Raw genomic sequence first — 13,276 nt, forward strand, 5'->3', positions numbered from 1 at the left:
TTTTTTACATGTGTAATTAACAGAAACATCCAATTTCCACATTTCTTTGACATTTCAGTGGGTCATTCAGGAACAAAAAAGATATTTAGATTACATAGAATTCCTTTGACAATTGCTTTTTTTTATTGTCAAGGGCAAACAGTGCGAGATGCACAAACAAAAGTTAATGCATGTGAGCATGGGCGATCATTCCATTTAAAAGCTGTGCCAAAGTTGGTGTGTCCACAGTGTTCATTTACTCTGGCATTATCCGGCTGATTTTGACTCCATTGGGTAAAACTGACTGTAGACCCATCAGACCACATCCATCCTCCTTCCTTGTGGACATCAGTGAGTCCGATCCAGGTGAATCCTTGAGTAGGATCAAAGTTCTTGATCAGGGAATTGACAAACGTGTGTTCTTCCAGGCTGTGAATAGATACCAGGTTGGCTTGTTCTCTTACACAGTGAAGCTCTGCTTCCCCCCAGGTCATGCGTGAGGCGATGTACTTATAGCAGCGGCCGTTGAAGCTGTACCAGAACATGGGACAGCTGCCTCGCAGAAGCTGCGGTTCCTGCAGTTCCTGCTCATCTGAAGGAGACACTGCACTCAGAGCCAGAGCAGCCATGAAGAGGAACAACATCCTGATGGAGTTTTATGTCTGTAATTATGACAAGATGTCAATGTCTTGTTGAAGTTTTTCTGCACTGATGCTTTTCACCAAATATCCTGTGGAATCAGGTGACAGGCTGTTTTCTTTTATATCACACAGAGAGGGCGTCTCCACTTTGTTCTTAGACATTATGTATTCATATTCTGTATGTTTCTAAAAACAATCTATGTTCCCATCTTGTACTTTTCCACTCTGCTCATACTACGCAATAGATGACCTTAAATGGTCCAAGACTTTAAGATAGCATAACTTGACTAAATAACTGGGTCAGATGAAGCTTCTCTATCTTGTCAGATAGGTCTGTTACATTAGATACGCACCTAAAACAATTCTCACACACACGTTGTTTATCACATCCAAAGAACATGACGTGGTTGGCCTGCTCATGTCACTAATAACTGGCCATTTATACGTGTAAGTACAACCTCTGTAAGTTAAACGTGAAGAAGATAAATATAAACTATTTCCAGATATCGGGGGTCGGGCTGACGGATTTCCTGCGAGAGGCTCTGTTACTCCGAGTCCAGAGCTGCCATATTTTACCTGTGACCAATAATAAATACTCACTTTGCTTTAAGATTTCTCCGGCTTGTTCTTGGGCTTCCAACAATGGTGTCAAAAGTACACACATTTGTTACTTAAGTAGAAGTGTAGATACTGCAGTTTAAAAACACTCTGGTAAAAGTTGAAGTATCAACTTGACCTCTTTACTCAAGTAAAAGTGAAAAAGTATGTGCTCCAAAACCTACTTAAAGTATAAAAGTATAAAGTAACCTTTAAAAAAAAAAAAAAAAAAAAACACACACAAAAAGGTAGATGCCACTATATGAATTGCAAGCTTAATTTGAAAACTGATTAGTTCTACATGTGGCCCAAGACAACAATCATAAAACCATTACTGTCAAAGACAAAGTCACTCAATGAGCATGTTCTTTCTCAAACTTTATTGGAATTCAATTACACGTGAGGCAGTATTCAAGAGGTAGGTCGTGAGGTATTCATGTTCGTCCCATCAAAAAAACAAAAAAAAAGTCTTACTGCCTGAAAAATTCAAAGAAAAAAGATATACACACGCACGTTCCCCCTTTGTCATAGCTGACAGTCAAGACAAAAACTGAAACGAAAATGAGCTCTTTATCACTACATACAGAGCACCTAAAACGGTCTGAAAATGGCACGGAGTAGGAGAGTGCAACAATTTTGCATACACACTAAGATTATGTCAGACGCTTCGCGCAACTTCGCGTTTGCAGTTTGTAGAACAGTTGCTTCTGACGAATGACGATTTCCTTGTGTGTCAGCACAAATTTGACGAATAGCCTAACCGATGAGTGTTTGCATTATATGATTCATCCAATTACACTCGTTCTCACTAGGTGTGGATGGCGCCACTGATCTGTATTGGATGGCGCACATGACGTGAAATACATAAACATTACACTGAAGCCAAGAGTAACGAGGCTGTTTGTTTTGAAAATGTAAGGAATAGAAAGTACAGATACATGTGTGAAAATGTAATGAGTAGAAGTCAGAAGTAGGCAGAAAAATAAGTAATGGAGTAAAGTACAGATACCTAAAAAGTGTACTTAAGTACAGTAACGAAGTATTTGTACTTCGTTACTTGACACCTCTGGCTTCCAATGACAGACGGGCTAACACAACAATGCATTATCTTACAAATGTCCACAATGAAACAGTTTACTTTGACATGTAATGTAAAATCTGAAATTCCATTATTTCTCATAAAACTTTCATAGTAAAAAGAAACTTTAGAAAATGTTTGTGACTTCAGCTGTCTGAGGATTGAAGGGAAATGAGGGGAGACATGTTGTATTTCTCTGTCTTTATTTACAACAGATAGACACAAAAGCATTCAAACAAAATGTAAGTTCAGACAGTCGCACAGAGTGAGAGGTACCGTGCAGTGAAAGTTAAGAATTCAATTCAATTAAATCAAATGAAATGTGATTTTGAAAAAATTAGAAAAAAAATGACATATCAATGTAGTGGACTGGAAAGCCATAAAGCAATACTATGTAACATTTCTACCTTAAAATAACAGCTTGAAAAAAATTGTGCGGCTAGAATGAGTTTTAATATTACGATTGGCCTGTCTCCTATGCCCTTCGGGGGTCTGAGTTGGAAAAACTGCGCTATGTAACTTTGCTGGACCGGCCCGGGAGCGGTCCGGGAGCTGAGTGGAAATACTTCGACTTGCTTTCTGGCACACCTACCGCAAAAACAAATAGACCCCTCTCACGCTCCCAGGTACATTTGATTACTCTTACCTTCTCGGTCGACATAGCTTGCACCTTCTGACTCCTCGCCGGTTCGTCAACAAACGTGAAACGTGAAAGCGAAAGGGTGTTGTATTTACGACAGTGTAACCGTAGATTACCTCCAAGCCTGTAGGGGGAGCTCCATAATGCGCTTTTTGAGAAGTTGCATTGTATTGCTTTAAAGTTTAATTTAAAGGACATAGTTTATGTGTGTACAGACATCAGGGACCGCATGCACAAAACTGTGTTAGCAGCTTTTTGTTAGAATTGATAGTGCCCCAGAATTTTAAACCCAGAATCCCCAGAAAAAGAAATGCAAATAACCCAATTCTGTAAAATCCTGAATTTTTACAAGAACATCCAAAATGATCCAAGAATTTTCACTCACTTCTGTTGTACCGTAAAAACAATTGGAATCATAAGAACGAAGAGAAAATGAATAAACAAATGCAGAAAACGGGCATTGAAATGGGTCTTTCTTTAAATGTTGATTAGCTCATTCTTATTAATTAATGAACCTCAAAAACAGCTATAAATAAATACAAAGACATGTGCCACATGCGCAAGTTGGGTAGTTTTTGGGTCAGGACTCAGAGCTGCATTGAGTCAGTTAAATCTTCTTTCAGTTGTTTGGCAGGTATCGAGATTATCTTTGTCTTTCTGCCCGGGAGATGTGCAGCTTTCACAGACAGCTTTCTTGATCTTCCAGATCATGTTTTCTACAGCTTCAGTTCACTAAAGTTTCTTAGAGTCTTCAGTCATTGGAAAACGTAAATAAGAAGCACTTTTAGGCCTTTTTATTGCCCCCCCAGTTGTTAAAAATCCCAGTCAGTTCAGTTCAGTCAGTCGGGGGGAGCATATATGTTGTATGTGTTGGGACAAAACATTAGTCAAATGTCAATGATGTCGGTAATTGCCCTGCTTTTATTTCCTTGTTGAATACCTGCAAAAGCTCTCCTTTAACAGGGAAGCAATTGCTCTGTGCAATTATATTTTTACAGCATCATAAAAGTGTTGATGTGTCACTGTGTGATATCTATACAGTCCCTGGCATGCTGATTGTGGACAGACAGTTCCAGAGGTCACAGAGCAGACCCACAGCATGACAGCACGGGCGGCTGTGGCTCAGCAGAGAGTGGTTGCCCTCTAACCGGAGCACAGTGGGTCAGTCCTCGTACAACGTATACTTGGGCAAGACAATAAACCATACACTGCGCTCCACCTGCAGAGCAAACACTTTAAACAGAGCTGAAGCCTTCAGTCCAATCACTGATCAGCAGCTGAACTTAAAAAACAGAAGAAAAGGATTAATCAGTTCATGTAGTTGGAATCAAAACTCTGGTGAAGAAACGACTTAAGAGCAAACTGAAAAGTGTTTTTTCTTTCCAGTTTGTGTGTGAAGGAAAAAGCTTTCAGTGTGCTGCATTCAAGACCAAAGCTGACCCATCTCTGGTGATAATTCATCTCTCTCAGTGGTCACTGCTGGTGCAGGAGTTACAGGTGAGATGGAAACACGTGATGTCGGAGAATCAGGTGAAGTTATTGGGACTTATAGAAGCTGCTGGACTGCTGGAAAACACTTTCAATGTTTCTGATAGCAAACATCCAATCAAAGGTGTCAAAACAAGGACATAAAAATAAGATTAATGATGAACAAGGTAACAGTAATCGATATGAAGTCTGAAGACCAAAGATCTGAAGTCTGACAACACAAGCAGGACACTGTGGCACGGCTAAGGAAACAGTTAGGGAAAAAAATCTCCTATCTGGTTGTGCTGCACCTCAAAGTAGGTGGCGACTTGCAGTTTGGGGGCCTGCTAAGTTGGCTGCCACTAACAGGTGTGACACAATACAGAATATTATGTTCCTACCTCATTTATTTGACATGATAAAATCAAAAGGGTGAAATGTTATAATTGGCTTTGTTCTTAGATGTTATGTATTCATATTCTGTATTTTTCTAAACAATCTATGTTCCTATCTTGTACTTGTCCACTCTGCTCATAATATGCAATTTATGTCAGAATGGTCCAAGACTTAAGATAGCATAACTGGAATAAGAACTGAGACAGATGAAGGTTCTACATCTTGTCAGATAGGTCTGTTACATTAGATACACGCCTAAAACAACACTCACACACACACGTTGTTTATCACATCCCAAAGAACATGATGTGGACAGCGTATGGCCTATTAACGTCACTAATAACTGGCCAATTACATTCGGTTGCATGTAAGTCCAACTTCTGTACGGGGCTGGCCCAGCCCAAGAAAATAGATATGCACTATTTCCAGATATCAGGGCTCGGGCTGATGGATTTCCTGTGAGAGCTCTGTTACTCCGAGTCCAGCGCTGCCATACTTTACCTGTGACCAACAATAAATACTTTGTTTGATTAACTTAAGATTTCTCCGGCTTCTTCTTAGGCTTCCAATGAAAGAATCGGGCTAACACACTGCAACAGAAATTTTGAGTCATCAGTTTGAGCCTGAAATCAAATGTGTACTGAGAGTATTTTGCAAGTGAAAAAGATAAACACTGTACTGTTTACTGTTGAGTGACACTTTTTGAACTTTGAAATTTTCCGGTAAGTTCTCCTGTTTATTTAACTGGGTCATTTTCTTGTTGCATCATAGAGACACCAGGACTCTGAAAGAAAAAAAGAGATTTGAAGAGAAGCATAAAGTCTTTACTGCATTAATGAAACAGGACAGAGCTATAACATAGAGGAGAAAATAGAATTTATGATTTCCTCCAGTAAACCAAAACAAAACCAACTTCATCAGCTGAGGAAACCACTTTTCTTTTGATTTCATTCATTCCATCCATCAGTTCTCTCTGACTGCTACTGTATCACTGAAAAAGAGTCAGCATTTCTGTCTGAACATCCACATATTCTTTTTAATAGCTGGCAGCAGCATCAAAACAAATCTAGCCATAGTTTTTCTTTCTTTTATGCATGACTGTGTTTAGCAGCCTTTAACTTTTTATTAGAGTTTTTGGGATTTATTAGTTTATTGGTTCATCATATTATGAAGGCCAGTAAGGAATGCAATTCATGAGAAACACAGTAAATCAAAAGGGTGGAGGCTGAAGCATATGCTTAAATAGCACCTGTAATAAGTCTGATCCATCATGTCTCCACCTCAAAACTTACAGGACTTAAAGGAACTTCTTCTGAAAGTTTGACATCAGATGCCACAACATACCCACAAATATCTAGTAAAGTCCATGTTTTGACAGGTCAGCACTGTTATAGCAGAAAAAGGGAACCATACTCAATATTAGGGGGGCAGTGAGGCACCGAAGGACAAAAAAAACGATGTGGGGAAAAAACTGTCGGCTCTGTGGCACTTGCAGAGCACAAGCGCAACGACAGGGAGGCGGAGAGACAGCGAGATACTGAAAGAAAGAAAAAACGGCTCCCAAATTGGATCCCAAAACGGCTCCCATTGTGGAGCCGGTTCCTGTCGTTCACTTCAAAGAGCCGGCTCTTAGAGCTGGATCGTTCGCGACCGACACATCACTATCGTATTCAGAACAAAGAAGAGGAGAATGGGAGGCCTCAATATTTGCTTCTCAAATAACTTTATTCTCAACATCGTCTTCCTGACATTACTACAAAACAGTTCCTGTTTTATAATCTGTTCCTAAAAGAGTGGAAGTGATGGAGTAAATCTTTTAGTTCATGTATCAATGGTCACATCATATGTATACTTCATGAACCCAAGTGGGTACAAATGAAGTTTTGTTTGTTTTTTTCATCATCGTAGCAACATGTAAGTAGATAATGATAAAATGACGTTATTGTACAATTACATGAGAAAGCATCCCTTCTAAATACATTTTACTGGTTAGTGACATCAGATGTATTTACAGTTCTCAGTGAATCAAGTAGGAAAAAATAACATTTTGAGATCATTCACATTTTTCCCATGGTCCAGAGAGTGTTCATTGAAAGAATTCTGAATATGAATTAGAACAGTTTGCATCTTTGTTTCATAGGTTTAATTCAACTCTCCAAATCAACACGTTAAATCACAGAGTGGAATCAGAAGAACTCTGCAACTGCGGATAAATTGTGCGAGTTGCACAGACAAAAGAGTATTTAAATGAACACTCTTTGTCATTCCATCCCTTATTTGTGCCCCAGTTGGTGTGGACACATTCCTCTGACCCTCCAGAATTGTTTGGCTCTCCTCCATTCCAAGACGTAAAGTCGACTTTAGAGCCATCAGACCACAACCATGCATCATTCCTCTGAGCATCAGTGAGTCCGATCCAGTTGACTCCCTCAACAGGATCAAAGTTTCTGATCAGGTATTTGACAAAGTTCTCTTCCTCTTGACTGTGGATAGATACCAGGTTGCTTCCCTCTGATACACAGTGCAGCTCTGCATCAATCCAGGTCATCGTTGTGGCGATGTACTTGTAGCAGCGGCCGTTGAAGCTCTACCAGAACTGGGCCAAAACAAGGAAGTTATGCTGTGTTGTTCAGAAGGAAGAGAATGACATCCTGTCTAAATATCACTTTATCAACACAAGACAGTAAGCTATTAGATCGTTTGAAATTACAATGTTTAAAAAACGTGATTAACAGAAACATCTCATTTCCACATTTTATTTCCCTTTTTCATTGGGTCAAACAGGAACAGCAAAGCATTTTTAGATTATCTAGAATTCCTTTCACAGGGTGAATGCTCATCAAAGAATTTCTATAAACTTGCACATTGTTTGTCTCACAAGGACAACACATGTTAAGTCAGTTGAATCAGGCACTTTTGTTTTTACTGTTAAGGGCTAAAGGCGCGAGATTCACAAACAAAAGTTAATGCATCTGAGCACGGGCAATCATTCCATCTAAAAGCTGTGCCATAGTTGGTGTGTCCACAGTGTTCATTTCCTCTGGCATTATCCGGCTGATTTGAATTCCATATGAAAAAACTGAATTTAGACCCATCAGACCACATCCATCCTCCTTCCTTATAGGCATCAGTGAGTCCGATCCAGGTTATTCCTTGAGTAGGATCAAAGTTCTTGATCAGGGAATTGACAAACTCGTGTTCTTCCAGGCTGTGAATAGATACCAGGTTGGCTCCTTCTGATACACAGTGAAGCTCTGCTTCCCCCCAGGTCATGTTTGAGGCGATGTACTTATAGCAGCGGCAGTTGAAGCTGTACCAGAACATGGGACAGCCGCCTCGCAGAAGCTGCGGTTCCTGCAGTTCCTGCTCATCTGAAGGAGACACTGCACTCAGAGCCAGAGCAGCCATGAAGAGGAACAACATCCTGATGGAGTTTTATGTCTGTAATTATGACAAGGTGTCAATGTCTTGTTGAAGTTTTTCTGCACTGATGCTTTTCACCAAATATCCTGTGGAAGCAGTGACAGGCTGTTTTCTTTTATATCATACAGAGAGGGCGTCTCCACTTTTGGTATGTTATCATTGGTCAGTGCACTTAGTAACATTTTCTCTTCTGATTGTCTTTGTTCTTAGACATTATGTATTCATATTCTGTATGTTTCTAAAAACAATCTATGTTCCCATCTTGTACTTTTCCACTCTGCTCATACTACGCAATAGATGACCTTAAATGGTCCAAGACTTTAAGATAGCATAACTTGACTAAATAACTGGGTCAGATGAAGCTTCTCTATCTTGTCAGATAGGTCTGTTACATTAGATACGCACCTAAAACAATTCTCACACACACACGTTGTTTATCGCATCCAAAGAACATGACGTGGTTGGCCTGCTCATGTCACTAATAACTGGCCATTTATACGTGTAAGTACAACCTCTGTAAGTTAAACGTGAAGAAGATAAATATAAACTATTTCCAGATATCGGGGGTCGGGCTGACGGATTTCCTGCGAGAGGCTCTGTTACTCCGAGTCCAGAGCTGCCATATTTTACCTGTGACCAATAATAAATACTCACTTTGCTTTAAGATTTCTCCGGCTTGTTCTTGGGCTTCCAATGACAGAATCGGGCTAACACAACAATGCATTATCTTACAAATGTCCACAATGAAACAGTTTACTTTGATATGTAATGTAAAATCTGAAATTCAATTATTTCTCATAAAACTTTCATAGTAAAAAGAAACTTTAGAAAATGTTTGTGACTTCAGCTGTCTGAGGATTGAAGGGAAATGAGGGGAGACATGTTGTATATCTAGGGTAAGGTAAGGTAAGGTGACTTTATTTATACCCGAAGGTATATTTGGTTGCAGGTAAAAGTAGCAAAAGCTTACACAGACAGACAACACAGTACTGACATCAGTAACAATAAAAGCTTGCACAAAACAGCACAATAGTAATGTCAGTGACAAAGGACAATAACAAAGCAAAAACAAGGACAACAAAAACAGAACATGACAAGCAGACAAGTGCTCCAAACAAGGATATAGAAAAGAGTAATAAACAGACAAATAAATATATAAATAGATCTATAAAAACACGGCTAAACCCTAAAAGTAGGACTCATATACTGTTCAGTGTTTTAATAGCAGAGGGGATAAAACTGCATCTATACCTCTTGGTTTTGTAGGCAGGCATTAGGAACCTACGACCTGAGGGGAGAAGCTGGAATTCACCATATAGTAGGTGGGATGCATCATTTAAGATGGACCCCACCAGTCTCTGTAACTGCCTATTGTGAAGAGATTCCATGTTGAGCTGTGATTCTCCAATTAATTTACTAGCCCACTTCACAATCTGATTCAGGGAGTTTTTATTTTTCAGGGGTAGGTTGCTGAACCAGGACACAAAGCTAAAAGAAAGTATAGACTCAATAAAACATCTGTATAACATGGTTAGCAGTTTTTTGTCAATATGGAAGGATGACAGCTTCCTTAGGCAGTGTAGGCGCTGGTTTGCCTTTTTATATACAGATTCACAGTGTGCCACAAAGGTGAGTCTACTGTCGATCTCAGTCTTTATTTACAACTGATAGATACAAAAGCATTCAAACAAAATGTAAGTTCAGACAGTCGCACAGAGTGAGAGGTGCCGTGCAGTGAAAGTTAAGAATTCAATTCAATTAAATCAAATGAAATGTGATTTTGAAAGAATTAGAAAAAAAATGACATATCAATGTAGTGCACTGGAAAGCCTTAAAGTTTAATTTAAAGGACATAGTTTATGTGTGTACAGACATCAGGGATCGCATGCACAAAACTGTGTTAGCAGCTTTTTGTTAGAATTGATAGTGCCCCAGAATTTTAAACCCAGAATCCCCAGAAAAAGAAATGCAAATAACCCAATTCTGTAAAATCCTGAATTTTTACAAGAACATCCAAAATGATCCAAGAATTTTCACTCATTTCTGTTGTACCATAAAAACAATTCGAATCATAAGATCGAAGAGAAAATGAATAAACAAATGCAGAAAACAGATATTGAAATGGGTCTCTTTTTAAATGTTGATGAGGTCATTCTTTTTAATTAATGAACCTCAAAAACAGCTATAAATAAATATAAAAAAGACATGTGCCACATGCACAAGTTGGGTGGTATTCTGGTCAGGACTCAGAGCTGCATTGAGTCAGTTAAATCTTCCTTTAGTTTTTCGGCAGGTGTCGAGATTTTCTTTGTCTTTCTGCCCAGGAGATGTGCAGCTTTCACAGACGGCTTTCTTGATCTTCCAGATCATGTTTTGTATAGCTTCAGTTCACTAAAGTTTCTTAGAGTCTTCAGTCATTGGAAAACGTAAATAAGAAGCACTTTTAGGCCTTTTTATTGCCCCCCCAGTTGTTAAAAATCCCAATCAGTTCAGTTCAGTCAGTCGGGGGGGAGCATATATGTTGTATGTGTTGGGAAAAAACATTAGTAAAATGTCAATGATGTCAGTAATTGCCCTGCTTTTATTTCCTTGTTGAATACCTGCAAAAGCTCTCCTTTAACAGGGAAGCAATTGCTCTGTGCAATTATATTTTTACAGCATTATAAAAGTGTTGATGTGTCACTGTGTGATATCTATACAGTCCCTGGCATGCTGATTGTGGACAGACAGTTCCAGAGGTCACAGAGCAGACCCACAGCATGACAGCACGGGCGGCTGTGGCTCAGCAGAGAGTGGTTGCCCTCTAACCGGAGCACAGTGGGTCAGTCCTCGTACAACGTATACTTGGGCAAGACAATAAACCATACACTGCGCTCAATATGTTCATCGGTGCGTGACTGTAAAGAACAGAAAGCCCTGTATACAGTATACTGAGTGTATATAATGAGTCCAGGTCATGTCTATCCCAGCGTACAGCGGCGGCTGTTGAAACTGAAACAGAACAAGGGACAGTCGCCATGCTGCTGCTGCTGCAACTCTTGAAGATCTGAAAGAGAACCCAGAGTCACACCAACAGGAATAGAAGTAATATCATGTTAGGTTGAGAGTCTCTGTCCAAGACAGTTGAATACTGCTGTATGTCACCCACAATATTTAAGAGATGGTTAAAGGTCACTTTCATATCCCCCAGAGATGGATGGTACCTGTTACTCATAGTTTTAAAGCAACACTGGGGAAATCTGAGAACCTCAAAAATATATGTTTCTGACGAGTTTTTCTGTATGCCAACCTTTGATATGGACATTCTCAGGCCTAAAACTGCCCGAGAGCACCTGGAGGCTATTCAGCACTTGTAGCAGTGGCCATTGAAGGTGCACCATAACGTGGAACAGCTGTTGTACCGTAGACGCATCATGATTTCATCACCAATGTACAAAGGTAGTGTTTGGCTGAAATTTCAGCTCTTTCTCTAAAGAGAAAATAGTTTTATGGCTGTTTACGATTAAATTAAATATAAGCATTTAGTGTATGCTGAAAAAAACTGATCAGTGTTACTGCATGAGTTGGAACAGTGCTTAACATCAGGAATCTCTTCCATTCTTTACAACTTCTCTGTTGTGTATGGAAAACACATTTTGTGTATTTTAAGAGACATTTTATTTGTTTAGCTAAATCCAAAGTCTCAGAGGGCAGTCAAACCCACCTGGGCTTTCACAAGTACTGTACTTCAAAACTGCACTGATCTGTTTGTCAGTAGATGGGCCAAAACAAGGCACTTATGCTGTGTTGTTCAGAAGGAAGAGTCTGTCTAAATATCACTTTATCAACACAAGACAGTAAGCTATTAGATCGTTTGAAATTACAATGTTTTAAAAACGTGATTAACAGAAACATCTCATTTCCACATTTTATTTCCCTTTTTCATTGGGTCAAACAGGAACAGCAAAGCATTTTTAGATTATCTAGAATTCCTTTGACAAGGTGAATGCTCATCAAAAAATTTCTATAAATGTGCACATTGTTTGTCTCACAAGGACAACACATGTTAAGTCAGTTGAATCAATTTAAGACATTTTTTTATTGTCAAGGGCAAAAGGTGCAAGATTCACAAACAAAAGTTAATGCATCTGAGCACGGGCAATCATTCCATCTAAAAGCTGTGCCATAGTTGGTGTGTCCACAGTGTTCATTTCCTCTGGCATTATCCGGCTGATTTGAATTCCATATGAAAAAACTGACTTTAGACCCATCAGACCACATCCATCCTCCTTCCTTGTGGACATCAGTGAGTCCGATCCAGGTTATTCCTTGAGTAGGATCAAAGTTCTTGATCAGGGAATTGACAAACTCGTGTTCTTCCAGGCTGTGAATAGATACCAGGTTGGCTCCTTCTGATACACAGTGAAGCTCTGCTTCACCCCAGGTCATGTTTGAGGCGATGTACTTATAGCAGCGGCCGTTGAAGCTGTACCAGAACATGGGACAGCCGCCTCGCAGAAGCTGCGGTTCCTGCAGTTCCTGCTCATCTGAAGGAGACACTGCACTCAGAGCCAGAGCAGCCATGAAGAGGAACAACATCCTGATGGAGTTTTATGTCTGTAATTATGACAAGGTGTCAATGTCTTGTTGAAGTTTTTCTGCACTGATGCTTTTCACCAAATATCCTGTGGAAGCAGTGACAGGCTGTTTTCTTTTATATCATACAGAGAGGGCGTCTCCACTTTTGGTATGTTATCATTAGTCAGTGCACTTAGTAACATCTTCTCTTCTGATTGTCCTTGTTCTTAAACATTATGTATTCATATTCTGTATGTTTCTAAAAACAATCTATGTTCCCATCTTGTACTTTTCCACTCTGCTCATACTACGCAATAGATGACCTTAAATGGTCCAAGACTTTAAGATAGCATAACTTGACTAAATAACTGGGTCAGATGAAGCTTCTCTATCTTGTCAGATAGGTCTGTTACATTAGATACGCACCTAAAACAATTCTCACACACACACGTTGTTTATCACATCCAAAGAACATGATCTGGTTGGCCTGCTCATGTC

General features: G+C 39.5%; 3 protein-coding genes across 3 annotated transcripts; all 3 read right to left on the reverse strand.

The window, feature by feature from the left end:
* Positions 1-128: 128 nt before the first annotated feature.
* Positions 129-623, reverse strand: LOC142367770 (type-2 ice-structuring protein-like). Its single transcript, XM_075449791.1, has one exon. It carries the CDS (start codon positions 621-623, stop codon positions 129-131), a length of 495 nt encoding a protein of 164 aa, XP_075305906.1.
* A 7,103-nt stretch (positions 624-7,726) lies between these two features.
* Positions 7,727-8,221, reverse strand: LOC142367704 (galactose-specific lectin nattectin-like). The gene has a single exon (XM_075449724.1). It carries the CDS (start codon positions 8,219-8,221, stop codon positions 7,727-7,729), a length of 495 nt encoding a protein of 164 aa, XP_075305839.1.
* A 4,083-nt stretch (positions 8,222-12,304) lies between these two features.
* LOC142368219 (galactose-specific lectin nattectin-like) lies at positions 12,305-12,799 on the reverse strand. Its single transcript, XM_075450354.1, has one exon. It carries the CDS (start codon positions 12,797-12,799, stop codon positions 12,305-12,307), a length of 495 nt encoding a protein of 164 aa, XP_075306469.1.
* Positions 12,800-13,276: the final 477 nt, after the last annotated feature.

This window comes from Odontesthes bonariensis, chromosome 18, assembly GCF_027942865.1.
Source record: "Odontesthes bonariensis isolate fOdoBon6 chromosome 18, fOdoBon6.hap1, whole genome shotgun sequence".
In the NCBI taxonomy this organism is placed as follows: Eukaryota; Metazoa; Chordata; class Actinopteri; order Atheriniformes; family Atherinopsidae; genus Odontesthes; species Odontesthes bonariensis.

Excerpts from the sequence above, each read along its gene's own strand:
- LOC142367770 (XM_075449791.1), bottom strand. The coding sequence starts at position 623 with ATGTTGTTCCTCTTCATGGCTGCTCTGGCTCTGAGTGCAGTGTCTCCT.
- LOC142367704 (XM_075449724.1), bottom strand. The coding sequence starts at position 8,221 with ATGTTGTTCCTCTTCATGGCTGCTCTGGCTCTGAGTGCAGTGTCTCCT.
- LOC142368219 (XM_075450354.1), bottom strand. The coding sequence starts at position 12,799 with ATGTTGTTCCTCTTCATGGCTGCTCTGGCTCTGAGTGCAGTGTCTCCT.